The sequence below is a fragment of the Capsella rubella genome, unplaced genomic scaffold, assembly GCF_000375325.1.
Source record: "Capsella rubella cultivar Monte Gargano unplaced genomic scaffold, Caprub1_0 scaffold_6, whole genome shotgun sequence".
Lineage (NCBI taxonomy): Eukaryota > Viridiplantae > Streptophyta > Magnoliopsida > Brassicales > Brassicaceae > Capsella > Capsella rubella.
Window position 1 is genome coordinate 9,731,563 of NW_006238918.1, and position 14,008 is coordinate 9,745,570.

Genomic DNA, 14,008 nt, shown 5'->3' on the forward strand with positions numbered 1-14,008 from the left:
ATCCACTCCACGTGGTTGATCTTATCGCTTTGGTTTATTCCTTTCAATTTAAGAATTATGAGATTTGGTATTGATTTGAATTTATCTTATTTAGTTAAGATATATAATCTTTTTCTATGAAGAATTAGGATATAGAGTTAAATGGGTTGTATTATTTTGTAGCATGTTAAACAACATTGTAAATTAGCATGAACTTTGACCATACTTAGAAAAGTCTATAATGAAGTACTAACAAACTGAGACTTCGTTAGACAATGGATGGAATATGCATTGTTTTTGGTTCTTGAATATTTGGTCTAACTAGAGCAACACATATACTTGGCCTGAGGATTTGGAGAGAGCCTTATAATTAACCATCTTGTAAGTTGTAACATCAAATATTTATACTTTACAATACAAGAAACTAATATAATCAATCTTGTGATTCAACTGTTAGAATATGGAGAGGGGTGTTCTTGGTATAATCAATCTCAAGTTTCTCAAGAGTTAAGTAAAAGTTGCACGGGAAATTTCAATTACATTGCCACATTCCCAAAAAATAATAATCACTCTATTACCAAATCAATTTAAAACTAAAACCACAAGCAATCATTGAAGAACACTTGTGTTCAAGATAATTCACTTAACACCACAAACTACAGCAAACATAGATGTTTACATGCCCTTCCTGGTGCAGTCGCTACCAAACGAAGTCCAACAAGAAACATAAAGTAAACACATTCACATCATTAGAGGTGTCAAATGGTGTCCATAGACCAGTAGGCGTGTCCAAAGACTCAAATTGGGCGATCCACAATGGTTCAAAAAATGTGCATGTACAATAAAAACCTATTTAAAAAAATAGATCAAGTTCATGGACAACCTTTTTTTTTTCTTTAGAAATTGTGGTCTCTTATCAAAAATCACAAAAATATTGTGAATTACATTTAATTATGACTAAACTTTGACTTCAAAATTGTGGTGGGAAAATTATGGAATATTGTTATACACCAAAACTAAAAATCCAATTAATACAGTAAAATAACAATTTTGGCAGAAAATTGTGAAATTGTGTTTTCTCGCCAAAACCGTTAATATAATAATTATATTTTTACGCCAAAACAGTAAAATCGTAAAATTTTGTTTTTCTGCCAATACAATATAATCAAAAATTTTGCGGAAAAGTTTCGAATGTGTTTTCCCACCAAAACCGTAAAAACGGAGAATTACGCTTTTTGCGGCAAAATCGTGAAATCATAAAATTGTGTTTTTCTGACCATACAATAAAATTCAAGAAAAGGTGGAAAAATTGCCGCGTTGCGTTTTTCCGCTAAAACTGTAAAATCGGATAATTGTGTTTTCCCGCCAAAAATTAATAAGAAATTAATTTATTAAATTTAACTAGAGAAATTCTCTTAAATACCACTAAAATGTGTACTTTTCCTAAAAATATCACTAAAATATAAATTTTTCTCAAAAATCCCACAAAATTAAAACTTAATATTTAAACATTCAAAAGCTAATTTTTAAATCCTAATTAAAAATCCTACCCTAGACACTATACTCTAAATGTAAATAGTCAATCCAACATAAAAAAATCTACATCTTCAAAATTCGATTTTTTTTATGCTTTTGGTATTTTTAGAAAAAAAATAAAACTTTTGCAATATTTTTGAAAGAATAAAAAATTATGATATTGAAACAAAAACTTAAATTATGGTATCCAAGAGTATTTATCTTCGTTTATTCGATATCACACTAAGAATTCAAATCGCAACAATTATTACTTATTTACCGTTTAACTACGGCATGTTCTTTGGCAAATTATGATTCTCCATATGATCATCTAGCTTAATAACCCAAAAGTTATTATGTTTAAAAGTTAAAACGTCACACTCATAACAAAATCCTGACCAAAATTAAAAAGAGGCTGAAAATATTGGCTTGGATGGTGTGCCAAATCATTTAACATGAGAACTGAAAAGTTCCAAATAAACATTATATAACACTTGGATGCATTTGACACTTGTTTGAGATTTATGTCAACTCTATGGTTTTGTTTTCTTTTACTTTTGAAAAAGCCTTCTGCCACTTTGGTCACATGCACACAACTCGATTGTGACTCGTCAATAAGACAGTTCTCTCAAATTCTCAATATAGAACAATAAAAAGACAAAATAATGAAAGAGGACAACAGTCAAAGATGCATACTCATGTTCAACGAAGTGAAAGTATTGTGATCGAGACATCTCTTTAGTCCCACATATATATGTATAGTTTAGTTGACCTAAACAAGATGACTACTATATATATATAGGACATGCAAAGATTAGTTCCCTTGAATCCATTCTTGTTGTCCAACACCAAAACTAATCTTTATCTCGTTAGATATATGGTTACCACATGAATCTTCTAGTGTATGGTTCATATAAGTGGTAAGAGTTCATGAGACATAGAGGCTAGCTAGAAATTTTGGTTATATGTGGTGGCTTCTGATCTCAAGATTGTAACAACTAATTAGATATTTCCTTTAGTATTTTTAGTTGTAATAGGAAATTATAATAAAACAGGAAACTATAATAGAAACCAAAAATAAATAAATATATAGACTATAATAATTTTCTCTAGACAACATCTTTCTTGAGTCGGAGTCTAATTAGGAGTATAGATTTGCTAGTAAAACTAGAACAAGCTAGAACCATTAGTATAGATATGACATCTCGTCTCGGCCATCTCCGGCTTTACAAGTTTAACTCTGACGTCGGAGTTATATTAGTAACTCGAGGAAATAGCCAAGTAAGTTGTCGATTTTTTTTGGTTTGGATTATAACATTTATAATTTATAATACAAATTTATATTTATATTGGTTTGGATTTACTAAGCTTACGAAGCTTTAAAATAATAATTGTTTCACTAGGAATTTTAGATTGACATGTTGGCGTATCTAGGTTGAATGTAAACCTAATTAGTGATCGGTTTGAAAATTTATTTAAAATCGGGTCAAAATAAAAACTCCATGAACCGTATGATATAAGTAAAATTGACAACCGGGTTACCCATCCGCTAAACCCTTACTACGGATTTATATTATTTTGACTCACAAAAAACATTTTCTGGAAAATCTTAAATCTATATAATCACCTATATATTAGTTAAGTTTTCTCAGATACTAGCTACCTTTTTATGTTTTTACAAAAATTTATTAAACAAATATAAATGCAACACCAACAATTAATCTTGCATAGTGTAATTTAGGGTGAAACATAAAAAAAAAAACTGAGATATTTTCTCCGCGCTGTAGCGCGGATCCGATCATAGTTCTTAACAAATCTTAAAGTTAAGAACACTCTAAAAGTCTATTACTAGTACATTAGTACGTTTTTATAAAACTAATAAATAATAAGTTTGTGAATGATTATGTAAGTTTGATCTTTTTTTTTTAGCACAAATCACATGCAAAAATGCGTAATAAAATATATTTCTTAGAAGATTCACATGTACACTTAAAGTCTCAAGGTTTATATAAAAAGGACCATTTGCATGAATTCGTATAATATTAATAAGATATGATTTTTCTCTAACTCAACAATATGAAAAAATCTTGAATTGGGATTATGCGATCAATGTAAACCTCCTAACTAGAGATAGTCTTTGTTATGTATGCATTCTGACAAAGCATACATAACAACATCCATGTTGACATGAAAAACTTTAGACCTATAACTAAGTCTTTGCAATGTGTCATATAATATAAAGGATCATTTCTATAACTATCAACTATTGATACTCTCAGAGTCTCAATCTGCGTTTATACGTACGTACGTGGTAAGCAAATGTAATTTTTCTGTTAATACTCTGATCGCACATAATTAAAAACCAAAACTAAAGTCAAAAGAAAAAGAACTCATTATTTTTGGTACTAAAGCTGCTAGATTATCAGTATTGGTAGGACAGATATTAGATTAGAGACTCGTATTCAAATAAATCAAGGGCATTGTATTCAAAGAAGACAAGGGTTTTTGGGGAATATTTAATTTGTATTATATATAAGTATACTATACTTATTCTGTAAAATCTATATATACATGGTATCATCATGTTAGCTAGTTCCATAAATAATACGTATATACTGACCATCATGCATTACGTTCTTGATGAACTCTAAGCAGGTCATGGAACAAACGATGCATGAGAACAATTTAAGTTGGGCTGCAAACAGGCAACGAGCCGTGGTTGACCAAAGCGTGAAAAGCATCATATTGGAGGATGGGAAGGACTAAAGCTTACCAATGGAGACATAAGCACCATCATGGATCCAAGACTCAGAAACTGTAATTCTGGCTCTGCAAGGCAATAATGTTGAGTTAGCCATGGCTTGCCTAAATCCATCTTCCTCGGAAAGACCAACCATGTCCCAAGTTGTTAATGAATTAAAGCAGTGTTTGGTGTCTGAACTCTCAACAAGGGCAGGACCGAGTCGTGACATGGACAGTTCCATAGATAAATTAAATTGAACCCACAGCTCGACAGATTACATATGATGTTTCAAGCAGTTTCTCTACGTACAAACTATATCTGCATATACATTCGCTACCAACTTTGTCTTTATTGCTTATGTGAAATAAATGTTCAAATTCTCTTCTTTTGTTTGTTTCTTATTTACTAGCAGTGCGATTTCCCATTTTTTTGTTTCTCACTAAATAGTAAAATACAGTCAACGACAAGTGCTTAATTGTTTGTCAGGATGGGTAGAGAATTAGATCTAATAGTATTGTATTTACGGTGGAAATGGTTGCACAAAGATGAACAAGTTAGCAAAAAAATAAGTTGAACAAATTCCATGTATAATTAGTTTGGGTGCAAATGGTTGCACAATTTAAGAGATCGAGAAAAAGTTGAAAGATACTATTCAGCCAATTTTTACCATTTGAGTTGAAGAGATTGAAAAAATTATTCAACCCATTCAACCTAAAAACTGAAAAATTAAACTATTTAAGGAAAAATGTTCAACTTGTTCATCTACAATTATGAAGATAAATGAGTTGAATGACATTCAATCCAATTTTAGTCAACTTAGTATTTCCAACCCATTCAATTTTGTGCAACCATTTGTAGCCTTTATTTTTTCAAATTGTTAAGTTGAATGGGTTGAATAATTTTTTCAACCTCTTCAACTAAAATAGTAAAAATTAGTTGAATAATATTTTTCAAACTCTTCAACTTCTTAAATTGTGCAACCATTTGCACCCTTAGTTAACGTCATCATTATGTGAAGTTAACAAGTTTGACTATAGTTGACTATAGGTATAAGTTTAGCTATACAATTCATGAAGTTACTTGACTTAAGATGTACTATAATGCTATGATTTCTAAGGAGCGAACTGTGGTCTGTGGAGGATCTATTTGATCAATTATTTAGTTAGTGGTTTCTTCGACATGTTCTTAAGAGTTTTGTATTATATTTTCCCTCCCTAGTGTCTTACTTTTAGTTATAATGAGACCCAATAAATATAGTATATTTAGAAGATTTGTTAAGATTTGTTAAGATTAGATATTATGGTACTATCATCATATTTCTTTGATTTCATTTTCAAATTATTTGAAATTATTATATAAGATATTTCATACAATATATTTGATTTACAAATACGTATATATAGTTATGCATATGTTGTCATTTAATTAATTTTAAACGGAGATATATTACTTCATATATGAAAATATGTGTTTAATGTTTTACATCGACGGATTGATGAAATTAAATTAATGTGGGCTGGTAAAATTAATAAGTTGTATTTGATCACACATTTTACTAGGAGATAATTCATATGATGGAGTGGGTTGAGTTTATATAAATATGAATATATTTTTAGTTTGGAATGAGACAAGTTATATTATCTCATTTCTCTTTCACAAGTAACTTCGATTGAAGCGGTTTGTTTCGCCTCAGATGTGATAAGCTTGTAAACGAGCATTATTGGAACACATATGCTAACGGTAGACATGTTTTTGGGGTCGCTTTAACAATTGGGAATGTCGTACTGCTTAATTACACTTACTTGGAGAGCTCTCAGCTCCTCCAATGTACGATAAGATTCGGTCACTTGTAAGTTACCTTATCCATCTCTTGATTACTTTTTGTTTTTTTTTTACATCTCTTAATTACTTTGTTTATTATCATATAGTATAGGCTTGTATATTTAGGAATATGAGTAAGAAGACTTCAATAAGTATATGGATAATGGGTTAAATTATTTTTAATTCTAACCCATCTCATCACCACTTATATGTGAAACCGGAACTATATTAACTTGCAATATTTTGCCCCAAAAAAATTAACTTATAATATATTATGAAAAATTACAACTACTAATATTATATCAAAATTCACATAATAAAATTTTATTTGGACATACAACAAACATCAACTAAATCTATATTTGTATAAATCCTTTTTTTTTTTGAAAAAAATACAAGTTAAAGTTATATAATTTTCATAATATTTTTTTAAAATATTAAAATATGATATTATGTGATTAAAATTAAAAATAAAAACTGTCTCGCAAGACACCACATGTTATCTAAATATTAATAAAATCATATATGATATGTGGCGACAAATTCTGTTTAATTGACACATGTCCACATGAGTTAGTAACTTTGAAAACTATGTTTTATATAATTAAATAACTTATATGTAAATTATTTTGTTAGATAAGAAAAAATAATCATTTACTAACTAAAACAATTATATAAGTTTTTCTAGAAATTTTTTGATTTCTTATAATAAAATTTTAATTTGAGTTTTATTTTGAACATAAATAACCTGTCCAAAAGATGTCCTAAACTTTTTTTTTTTTTTCAAAGGGACGTCCTCATCTAGTGTACGTACTATAGTTCTAATTGAGGGAGTGGACTGTGGAGGGTCTATTTGATCAATTATTTAGTTAGTGGTTTATTCCAAACACGTTCTTAAAACTCTCGTATTATATTTCCCTCCCCAATATGTTACTTTAATTACAATATGACCCAATAACTATCTTATATTTACTAATTTCCACCTCAAACTTTGCATTTGGTCAGAAATCATTTATTAGGTATCCAAATTTCCAAATCCAGTTTCGCTCGCTCCTTCTCTGTCTCTCTTCTCTGATTCGTAAACCATTGATGAGATGCGAGTTCATGAAGAAATTGCAGAGTCACCATTTTCGATTTCACAGCTAAACACTAATTCGACGGCCAATGGATATGGATGGGTCGATAAATGTCATGGGTTCTTACATAACACGGTTCTTGTTGCGGCTTCTCTCTTCTTTGTCGCTTACTTAGCTTACGAGGCGAAGAAGAGCTTGTCTAAGCTCTCGAATCGGAGATCTTATATAATGATCGCTTATTATGGTTGTCTTTGGCTTGTTAGCTTGCTCAATCTTGTTTGGTGCTGTCTCCAGGTTTGTTTTGATTTAAAGATCATTACTTTTGATTGAATGAGTTGAGATTGTTGAGACTGTTTAGGCTCTGGGGAACTCAAATTCTGAAGAATGTGTTAGAAAGATCAAAACTTTGATTGAATAATGAGTATATTAAGGCTCTCTGAATCTCAAATTTAGAAACTTTTTGGGCATTAAGTTGAATTGAAGCCTAGTACTTTGGGAGGGATACATGTTAATGGATTGAAGTAAGATGTTATTTGTTAGGAAGATTATAACTGTAGTCTCTGCTGTTTATGGAAATGGGGATATGTTCCTTGTCTCCCATTTACCTACTCCATGTTTAGCATCCACCAAGTGTCTTGATTTTGATTTAGTTTGAATATATTAAGACTATTTAGGCCCATGGAGACTCAAATTCTTAGAAAGATCAAAACTTTGATTGAGTAATGAGTATTATGAAGAGTGAAGAGTATTCTAGGCTCTGTGAAATTCGAAAAGATCAGCGCTTTGATTGAATGATGAGTATTTTTAAGACTATGCTAGGCTCAATGGAACTAAAATTAGAAACCTTTTTGGTTATACTTTAATTAGAAATCATAGTATGTAGTGTTTCTGGATTGGTATAAGATGTGTTTTGTTAAGAAGATTGTAACTGTTATCTCTGTTTATGGGAATGAGATACTCATCCTTGTATCCATTTACCTATTTCAGGTTTAGCTTTTGATTTGATTTATTTTTACGTGTTATATAGGGTTGGGAATGTACTCCTGGGAAAGAAGTTGTTTGGAATCTATTAACTTTGTGCACAACATCTGGAATGTTGTTTCTGGAAGTAAGCTTAGTGGCTTTTCTCTTCCAAGGAAACTATGCGAGTGGTTCAGAAGCATTAACTAGAACATTCCTTATCTCGGGGTTTATTATTGCTCTCGATTTGCTTTTCAAGGTATCAATCTTCTTCATAACTACTACACATAACTACTTTGTCTACTTTTCTACCTTCTGAGCAAATCTTAGATATGGTGAAAGGACAAGTTTAGGATCTTTCATTTGGATATGCCAAACTTTCTGATATAAGTTTAGGCCTAACCACTTCTGTAATCCTTACGGAGTTTCGCCCTATCTTCAGGCAATTTTTCTCTTTGGATTTGGTGTGCCATTGTTTATTGACAACAATGAAAATGGAAAGACGTTCAAATGGGGATTATGGATTATCCATAAGCTTCTACTCACTGGCGTTTATGGGATGATATTCTTAATGTACAACTCTAGGTGGAGAGAAAAATTGCCTGGTAAGTTGCTTCTATAATTTTCATTGTCACACTATCCCATTATAGCGTTCACTGGATTCTTTTTATTTCTAATCATTCGCATCTTCTTGTTTTTAACAGCAAGGCCTGCATTCTACAATTACATAAGCATCATGTTAGCGTTATACGGACTATACTTAGTAGCATCTGTGTTTACTGCAAACAGCGCACAGTTTGGATTCTGGTAACCATCCCAACACTGAATATTGTCTTATCTTCAGCTTTTCTCTGCCCTTGAACTCAAAATACTTGCAGGTTGTATGGGATCACTAGTGTTTCCTACCACGCGTTATACCTTCCTCTTCTTTACATTACTTTTCTCGCAGACTTTTTCCAGGTAAAAGGCCTCATCATCATCACCTTATCTCGCTCTGTCTCTTTCTTTAACTCTCTCTCTCTCTCTCTCTCTAAAATGCAAATGGATTTGCTGCAGGAGGAAGATCTGAACTTGGAGAATGTATACTACTCAGAGATGAAGGATGCTGGATTTTTCGATTCTGATTGGGAATAGAACTAGGGTAACAAACATCTTCCTGAATCTGTAAATACATGTTGGGTAGGATCTCTTAGGAGTCATGGCCACTTTAGGGTCTAGTCTTGTGTGTGTCTGTACTTGTACCTCATGTTTCGTACTCTTTTATAAATTCAAGTTTCTTGTGAATCTCTCTGTTCTTAAACTGGTAATCTAAAAGAAAGTTTTAAGATTGACACAATACAACAGAGCATGACACACTCTTAACTAGGGCAAAGACATACAACAGAGCATGACGCAAATGACAGTAACAAAGACAAAGCATTTGGTTGTTTCCTTAAATTAAGTGGTCTTCTCTTGGACGAGTTCTTCGATGAGTTCAGCAGCCTGTTGGACTGTTGCAATCTCCTTTGCTCTCTCTTCCGCCATTGTTATCCCAAACTCTTCCTCCAAACCCATCACTATCTCAACCTGCAGACAGAGAACAGTTTGTTGATGGATGGCCAATGCGTTTTGAGACAAAAAGAAACAATGAGTGGCTTCCATACCGTGTCAAGAGAATCAGCTCCAAGCTCGGTAAATTTGGTTCCCGCAGTGACTTTTTGATCATCGGTAAGCGACAATTGCTTCTTCACAATCTCAGATACTTTCTCCACTGTCTCTTGCTTAGCCTTGAAGCACACATAAGAAACCCCTTTTAGTTAGTCTCTTTGGATACAAAACTATCAAGAACTCAACTAAAAAAAGTGGAATTTAAACCAACGTACTGCACAAGATACCGCGAGACGAGCAGGCATCGAACGTCTTAAGCTGAAGGAGAGATTATTATTATTACTCTTTCCATTGTTAGAAACTAAAACCTGTTTCTGAAGACAAAACCTTGTTCTTGTAGCCTGTTTTCACCATGCATCAACCAAAGACAAAGATATATCAATGAGGAGATGTTATGAATTCTTCATTGATATAAACTAGCACAAAGAACAAGAAGAGAGAGAGACATGTACCGAGACACGAGCTTGCATGGAGATTGAGGAGCAGAAACTTGTCGCCATTATCGATCTGATGGAGAAAGATGGCGGATTGTTCAAGGAGCGTGACTTACGATTTGTAGCTGATGGATGGCACTAAATGGGATTTATTCTGTATTTATAGGGTGGTCGAGTTGAAACGACATCGTATTAATACAAATATTAATTCAATGACTAGAGACCTACTACATGTATTTGGGCTGTTGTATGGCTCCTTAAACTGTAATTATTACAATTTTTATTATCTTGTAACCTGTTTTTTTTAACCTATTAGAAACTTTGAAATTAAGACACTGTGAATTAGTGAATTATAACCTTGTAAATAACTTTAAAAACTTTTTAAAAAGTCTTGTAAACATTTTCCTACATTTAAAAACATTTTAAATACCTTTTAAAAGCCTTGTAATTTTTTAATTTTTTAATTTTTTAATTTTTATACAACCTTTTAAAATCCTTATAAAGCCTTTTAAAAAATATATTACAAGGTATTGGAAAAGGTTTTACAAAAAGGAGAAACATTTATTAGCTTAAGATATATGAATGGAAAGCCCACAAAATCAGTTCAAAACATTAAAGTATTTATCTTCTAAGCACCGTTGGAGCCACCTTGAAATAGTGAAAGTTTAAAAACTATTCATATTATTTTATCACTAATAGCCATTAATAAGATAAAACACATCCTTAACTATTATAAAAGAAATACCTAAGTGTTTGCGGGTGCATATGTACATATAATTTTCAAACTATATTATTTTTTTTCTTTAAAATATGTATATTTAAAATAATTTTTAAAATATTCAAGTTTTGGAGAATATGGCTGCCAAGTGCCAAGTTGATCCCCAAAATACAGTTATTGTTTTCAAGTTTTTTTATTTATTTCTCAGTGTATTCCTACTATTATAAATATTTGTAACTTTATTGTATCCATCTATTATTACTAAGTGTTTCTAATATAATACTAATTACCATCTAGTTAAGAATTTAGAATTTGTAAACAAAAAATTTCATATTTAATGAGTATTTTTTCCATCCTGATAATTATATTTTCTATTATTGTGGAAATTAATAAAAGATTGAAAAAGAGCAATGAACCCAAATTAATACTCCATATTAAATATTGACAAAAAAACACAGTGACAGAATAAATAATATATTCAATTTATTTAAGAGAATTTTTGAGACATAAAAGGGGAATTCTCTTAAATACCACTAAAATAAGTATTTTCCAAAACATACTATTATGAGTTTTATTTTCCTAAAATACCACTAAACTACATTTTATTACAAAAATACCACAAAATTAAATCTAACATTTTTATCATTCAAAAATAATTTCTAAATTTTAAACACTAGATCCTACCCCTAAAAACTATACCCTAAATATAAATAGTCAACCCAAATATAATAAAAAATTATACACCTTCAAAACCAGATTTTTGTTTTATGGTATTTTTTGAAAAAAAAAATTTTTGCGGTATTTTTGGAATGAAAAACAAATTGTAATCTTTTTGGAAAAAAACTTAAAATGTGTTATCCAAGGAAATTTCTCTAAATAAAATGTATGTTTATTTGATATATGTTCTTAAAAAGGCAATATCATATAGTAAAATAATTTTTATTTCGATAAATTTACCAATTATAATTGAAAACCAACAAGAGAAAAGCTAGTAAAATTATAATTCATCGCTTAAATGATCAATAATAAGTAAATTTGTCGATTTTTATTCTCTAGTGCAACAACATTTTCCAGATTTCTGATTTGGAATACAACCTCCATAATCGTATCCAGATTTCTGACAGTCAATGATGCATTCATGATCTTCATAATATCCTATAGCACACTTAGCATAACAATTTGGTCCTACACATACAACCCACAATAAAATCATATTATTTATTATATGTTTAGCATTTTATACACTTTTTTCTTGATTCTATATTTTGAAAAATTAAAATATTTTCTCTTCGTCTTAAAATTATCTAAATTAGTTACATCATAATATGAAGATAGAAGATAATTCTTCTTATAAAAATATCATACCTGAAGCGGCTAAAACATTGTTGTTGGATAATGAAAATGTCAATATTATTACAAGAAAAAAGGTGAGAGAGATTTTGGTGCTACACATTATATATTTCTTTTAGTTTTATTTCTATTAATTAGACAATATGTTCTATAGTTTTTATAGTTCTTTAAAAGATTTTAATTTAATAACCCGAGATTTTATTTTGTCCACAATGCTTCTTTCAGATTTGCTACCAATAAATTTTTGGAAAAGATATATTTTTAAGCAAATTCATAGAAATATGCTATATACAGCCAAAAATCTGTTGTTGACAAAAAAGTCAAAAGTCTATTTATAGAAAAATATTTATGATCTCAATATTTAATAATTTAAGGTAAATCATTTTAAGTTAAATAATTAAGAAATTAAAGGTTAAAAATTTTTTTTAATTTTTTATCAAGAATTATCAAAAATTTCAAGTGGATCGGTTGTTTTTGGTTATATGTTTTTACCTATTTGGTTTATTAACTGGATAGTGTGATATAAAGCACTCTCCAAAGATCTCATTTACTATAATTTAGGTAGTGCTTCAGCACATGCAATTATGTTTCGTCAATAGACATAACTCGTGTTACAGCAAGGATAATATATTATAATATTTTTTATTTTTACAAAACCCCGACCGTCACATCTTCAGTGAACTCCACGTCCTCTCTCGGCCCGTGGACCTACTCTTACCCGACGCTCGATTCGTGACGTTGAAGCAGATATTTCCTGCCATAACACGGCATGCCATATATTTTATATAAATCTAAATTAGTTATCCAGATTTTATAACACCATCAAGTTACTTAAATATCTTGTCCCATAATTTAGCGAAAATAATTAAAAAAGTTTTTATCGATTAAGATGTTCTTTGACCTGTTATTCATGTCTCTATATTTAAAATAAATATGAAAATCAAAACTTAAATTAACTATCTAAATTTTATGTTCACGCATTCTACCTAGTATTTGATATTTAAAATTTGGAAAATTTATTTGTTCAAATTCTGATCTCTTGACCCGTGACTTAATTATAATTTTTTTAAAATTTAAGATATACTAATTGATGGAAAAACCATTAAAACAAAATTTAGTTCAGAACATTAAAATAATTATCTTCAAAGGAAAAAAAAGGTAGATAAAAAGCACCAATGGAGCCACATAAACTTAAACAAATCCTTAATTACTATAATACATAATTAAGTATTTGGGTGTATATATTATCATCAAATAACTAGGATTAGCTCACATGAGCCAATTCAAAAGACAATTGTTTACATACTTGATAATATGCGGAATGGAACAAACTTTTCGTGCCAAATAATCCGCTTTCACATTCAAATTTCCAGGAATAAGAGATAAAGATAAAGTTGAGAATTCTTCCCTATCAATCTTGATATCATCCAAGTAAACAGAGAACGTCGGCCACTCGGTAGGAGAAGACACCATCTTCACCAAATCTTAACAGTCGGTAAGAAATATAGCATCTATGAAATTCAGTATGAAGAGCAGAAAGACTTCGGCGGAGATCGAAGGCTCCCATCTTTTGTGGAAGAATCATGCGCGCGCTGACAAAACCATCCCGAATCTGCATACTCATCTATAGCCTTCCAATATCCATCTATGAAGCATCGATAACCTGTAAACATGGAAGGTAAAGGACCCGGACGCCCCTAAATTCCATTGTTTCCTACGCCCATACATCTTTGGATGTATATGTTATGAATTTTTTTTAGAAAAT

At 30.5% G+C, this 14,008-nt stretch overlaps 2 protein-coding genes and 1 long non-coding RNA gene across 4 annotated transcripts; 1 reads left to right on the plus strand and 2 right to left on the minus strand.

Moving 5' to 3' along the window:
• Nucleotides 1-7,080: 7,080 nt before the first annotated feature.
• On the plus strand, nt 7,081-9,378 carry LOC17882916 (transmembrane protein adipocyte-associated 1). Its single transcript, XM_006288280.2, has 6 exons — nt 7,081-7,428; nt 8,162-8,353; nt 8,537-8,699; nt 8,799-8,901; nt 8,973-9,054; nt 9,151-9,378. Exons 1-6 carry the CDS (start codon nt 7,153-7,155, stop codon nt 9,226-9,228), a joined length of 894 nt encoding a protein of 297 aa, XP_006288342.1. The 5' UTR covers nt 7,081-7,152; the 3' UTR covers nt 9,229-9,378.
• Nucleotides 9,379-9,386: 8 nt separating this feature from the next.
• LOC17884111 (acyl carrier protein 5, chloroplastic) lies at nt 9,387-10,407 on the minus strand. 2 transcript variants are annotated; one of them, XM_023781693.1, is made up of 4 exons: nt 10,194-10,407; nt 9,969-10,082; nt 9,738-9,860; nt 9,387-9,660 (listed from the first exon to the last, which is right to left on the minus strand). In XM_023781693.1, the coding sequence occupies exons 1-4, from the start codon at nt 10,239-10,241 to the stop codon at nt 9,532-9,534; spliced, it is 414 nt and encodes a 137-aa protein (XP_023637461.1). In that variant the 5' UTR covers nt 10,242-10,407; the 3' UTR covers nt 9,387-9,531. The 2 variants fall into 2 exon arrangements, with proteins under 2 accessions (XP_023637461.1, XP_006289890.1); XM_006289828.2 differs by having other exon boundaries at nt 9,399-9,660; nt 9,957-10,082; nt 10,194-10,400.
• A 1,452-nt stretch (nt 10,408-11,859) lies between these two features.
• LOC111830174 lies at nt 11,860-12,366 on the minus strand. Its single transcript, XR_002833542.1, has 2 exons — nt 12,259-12,366; nt 11,860-12,078 (listed from the first exon to the last, which is right to left on the minus strand). It is a non-coding gene; the product is annotated as an uncharacterized LOC111830174 (long non-coding RNA).
• Between the last annotated feature and the right edge of the window lie 1,642 nt (nt 12,367-14,008).

Coding starts and splice junctions, on each gene's coding strand:
- LOC17882916 (XM_006288280.2), top strand. CDS start 7,153: ATGCGAGTTCATGAAGAAATTGCAGAGTCACCATTTTCGATTTCACAG. Junction 8,902..8,972: donor AGCGCACAGTTTGGATTCTG/GTAACCATCCCA, acceptor AAATACTTGCAG/GTTGTATGGGATCACTAGTG. Junction 9,055..9,150: donor TTCTCGCAGACTTTTTCCAG/GTAAAAGGCCTC, acceptor GATTTGCTGCAG/GAGGAAGATCTGAACTTGGA.
- LOC17884111 (XM_006289828.2), bottom strand. CDS start 10,241: ATGGCGACAAGTTTCTGCTCCTCAATCTCCATGCAAGCTCGTGTCTCG. Junction 10,083..10,193: donor CCATGCAAGCTCGTGTCTCG/GTACATGTCTCT, acceptor TGGTGAAAACAG/GCTACAAGAACAAGGTTTTG. Junction 9,661..9,737: donor GAGCTGATTCTCTTGACACG/GTATGGAAGCCA, acceptor CTCTGTCTGCAG/GTTGAGATAGTGATGGGTTT.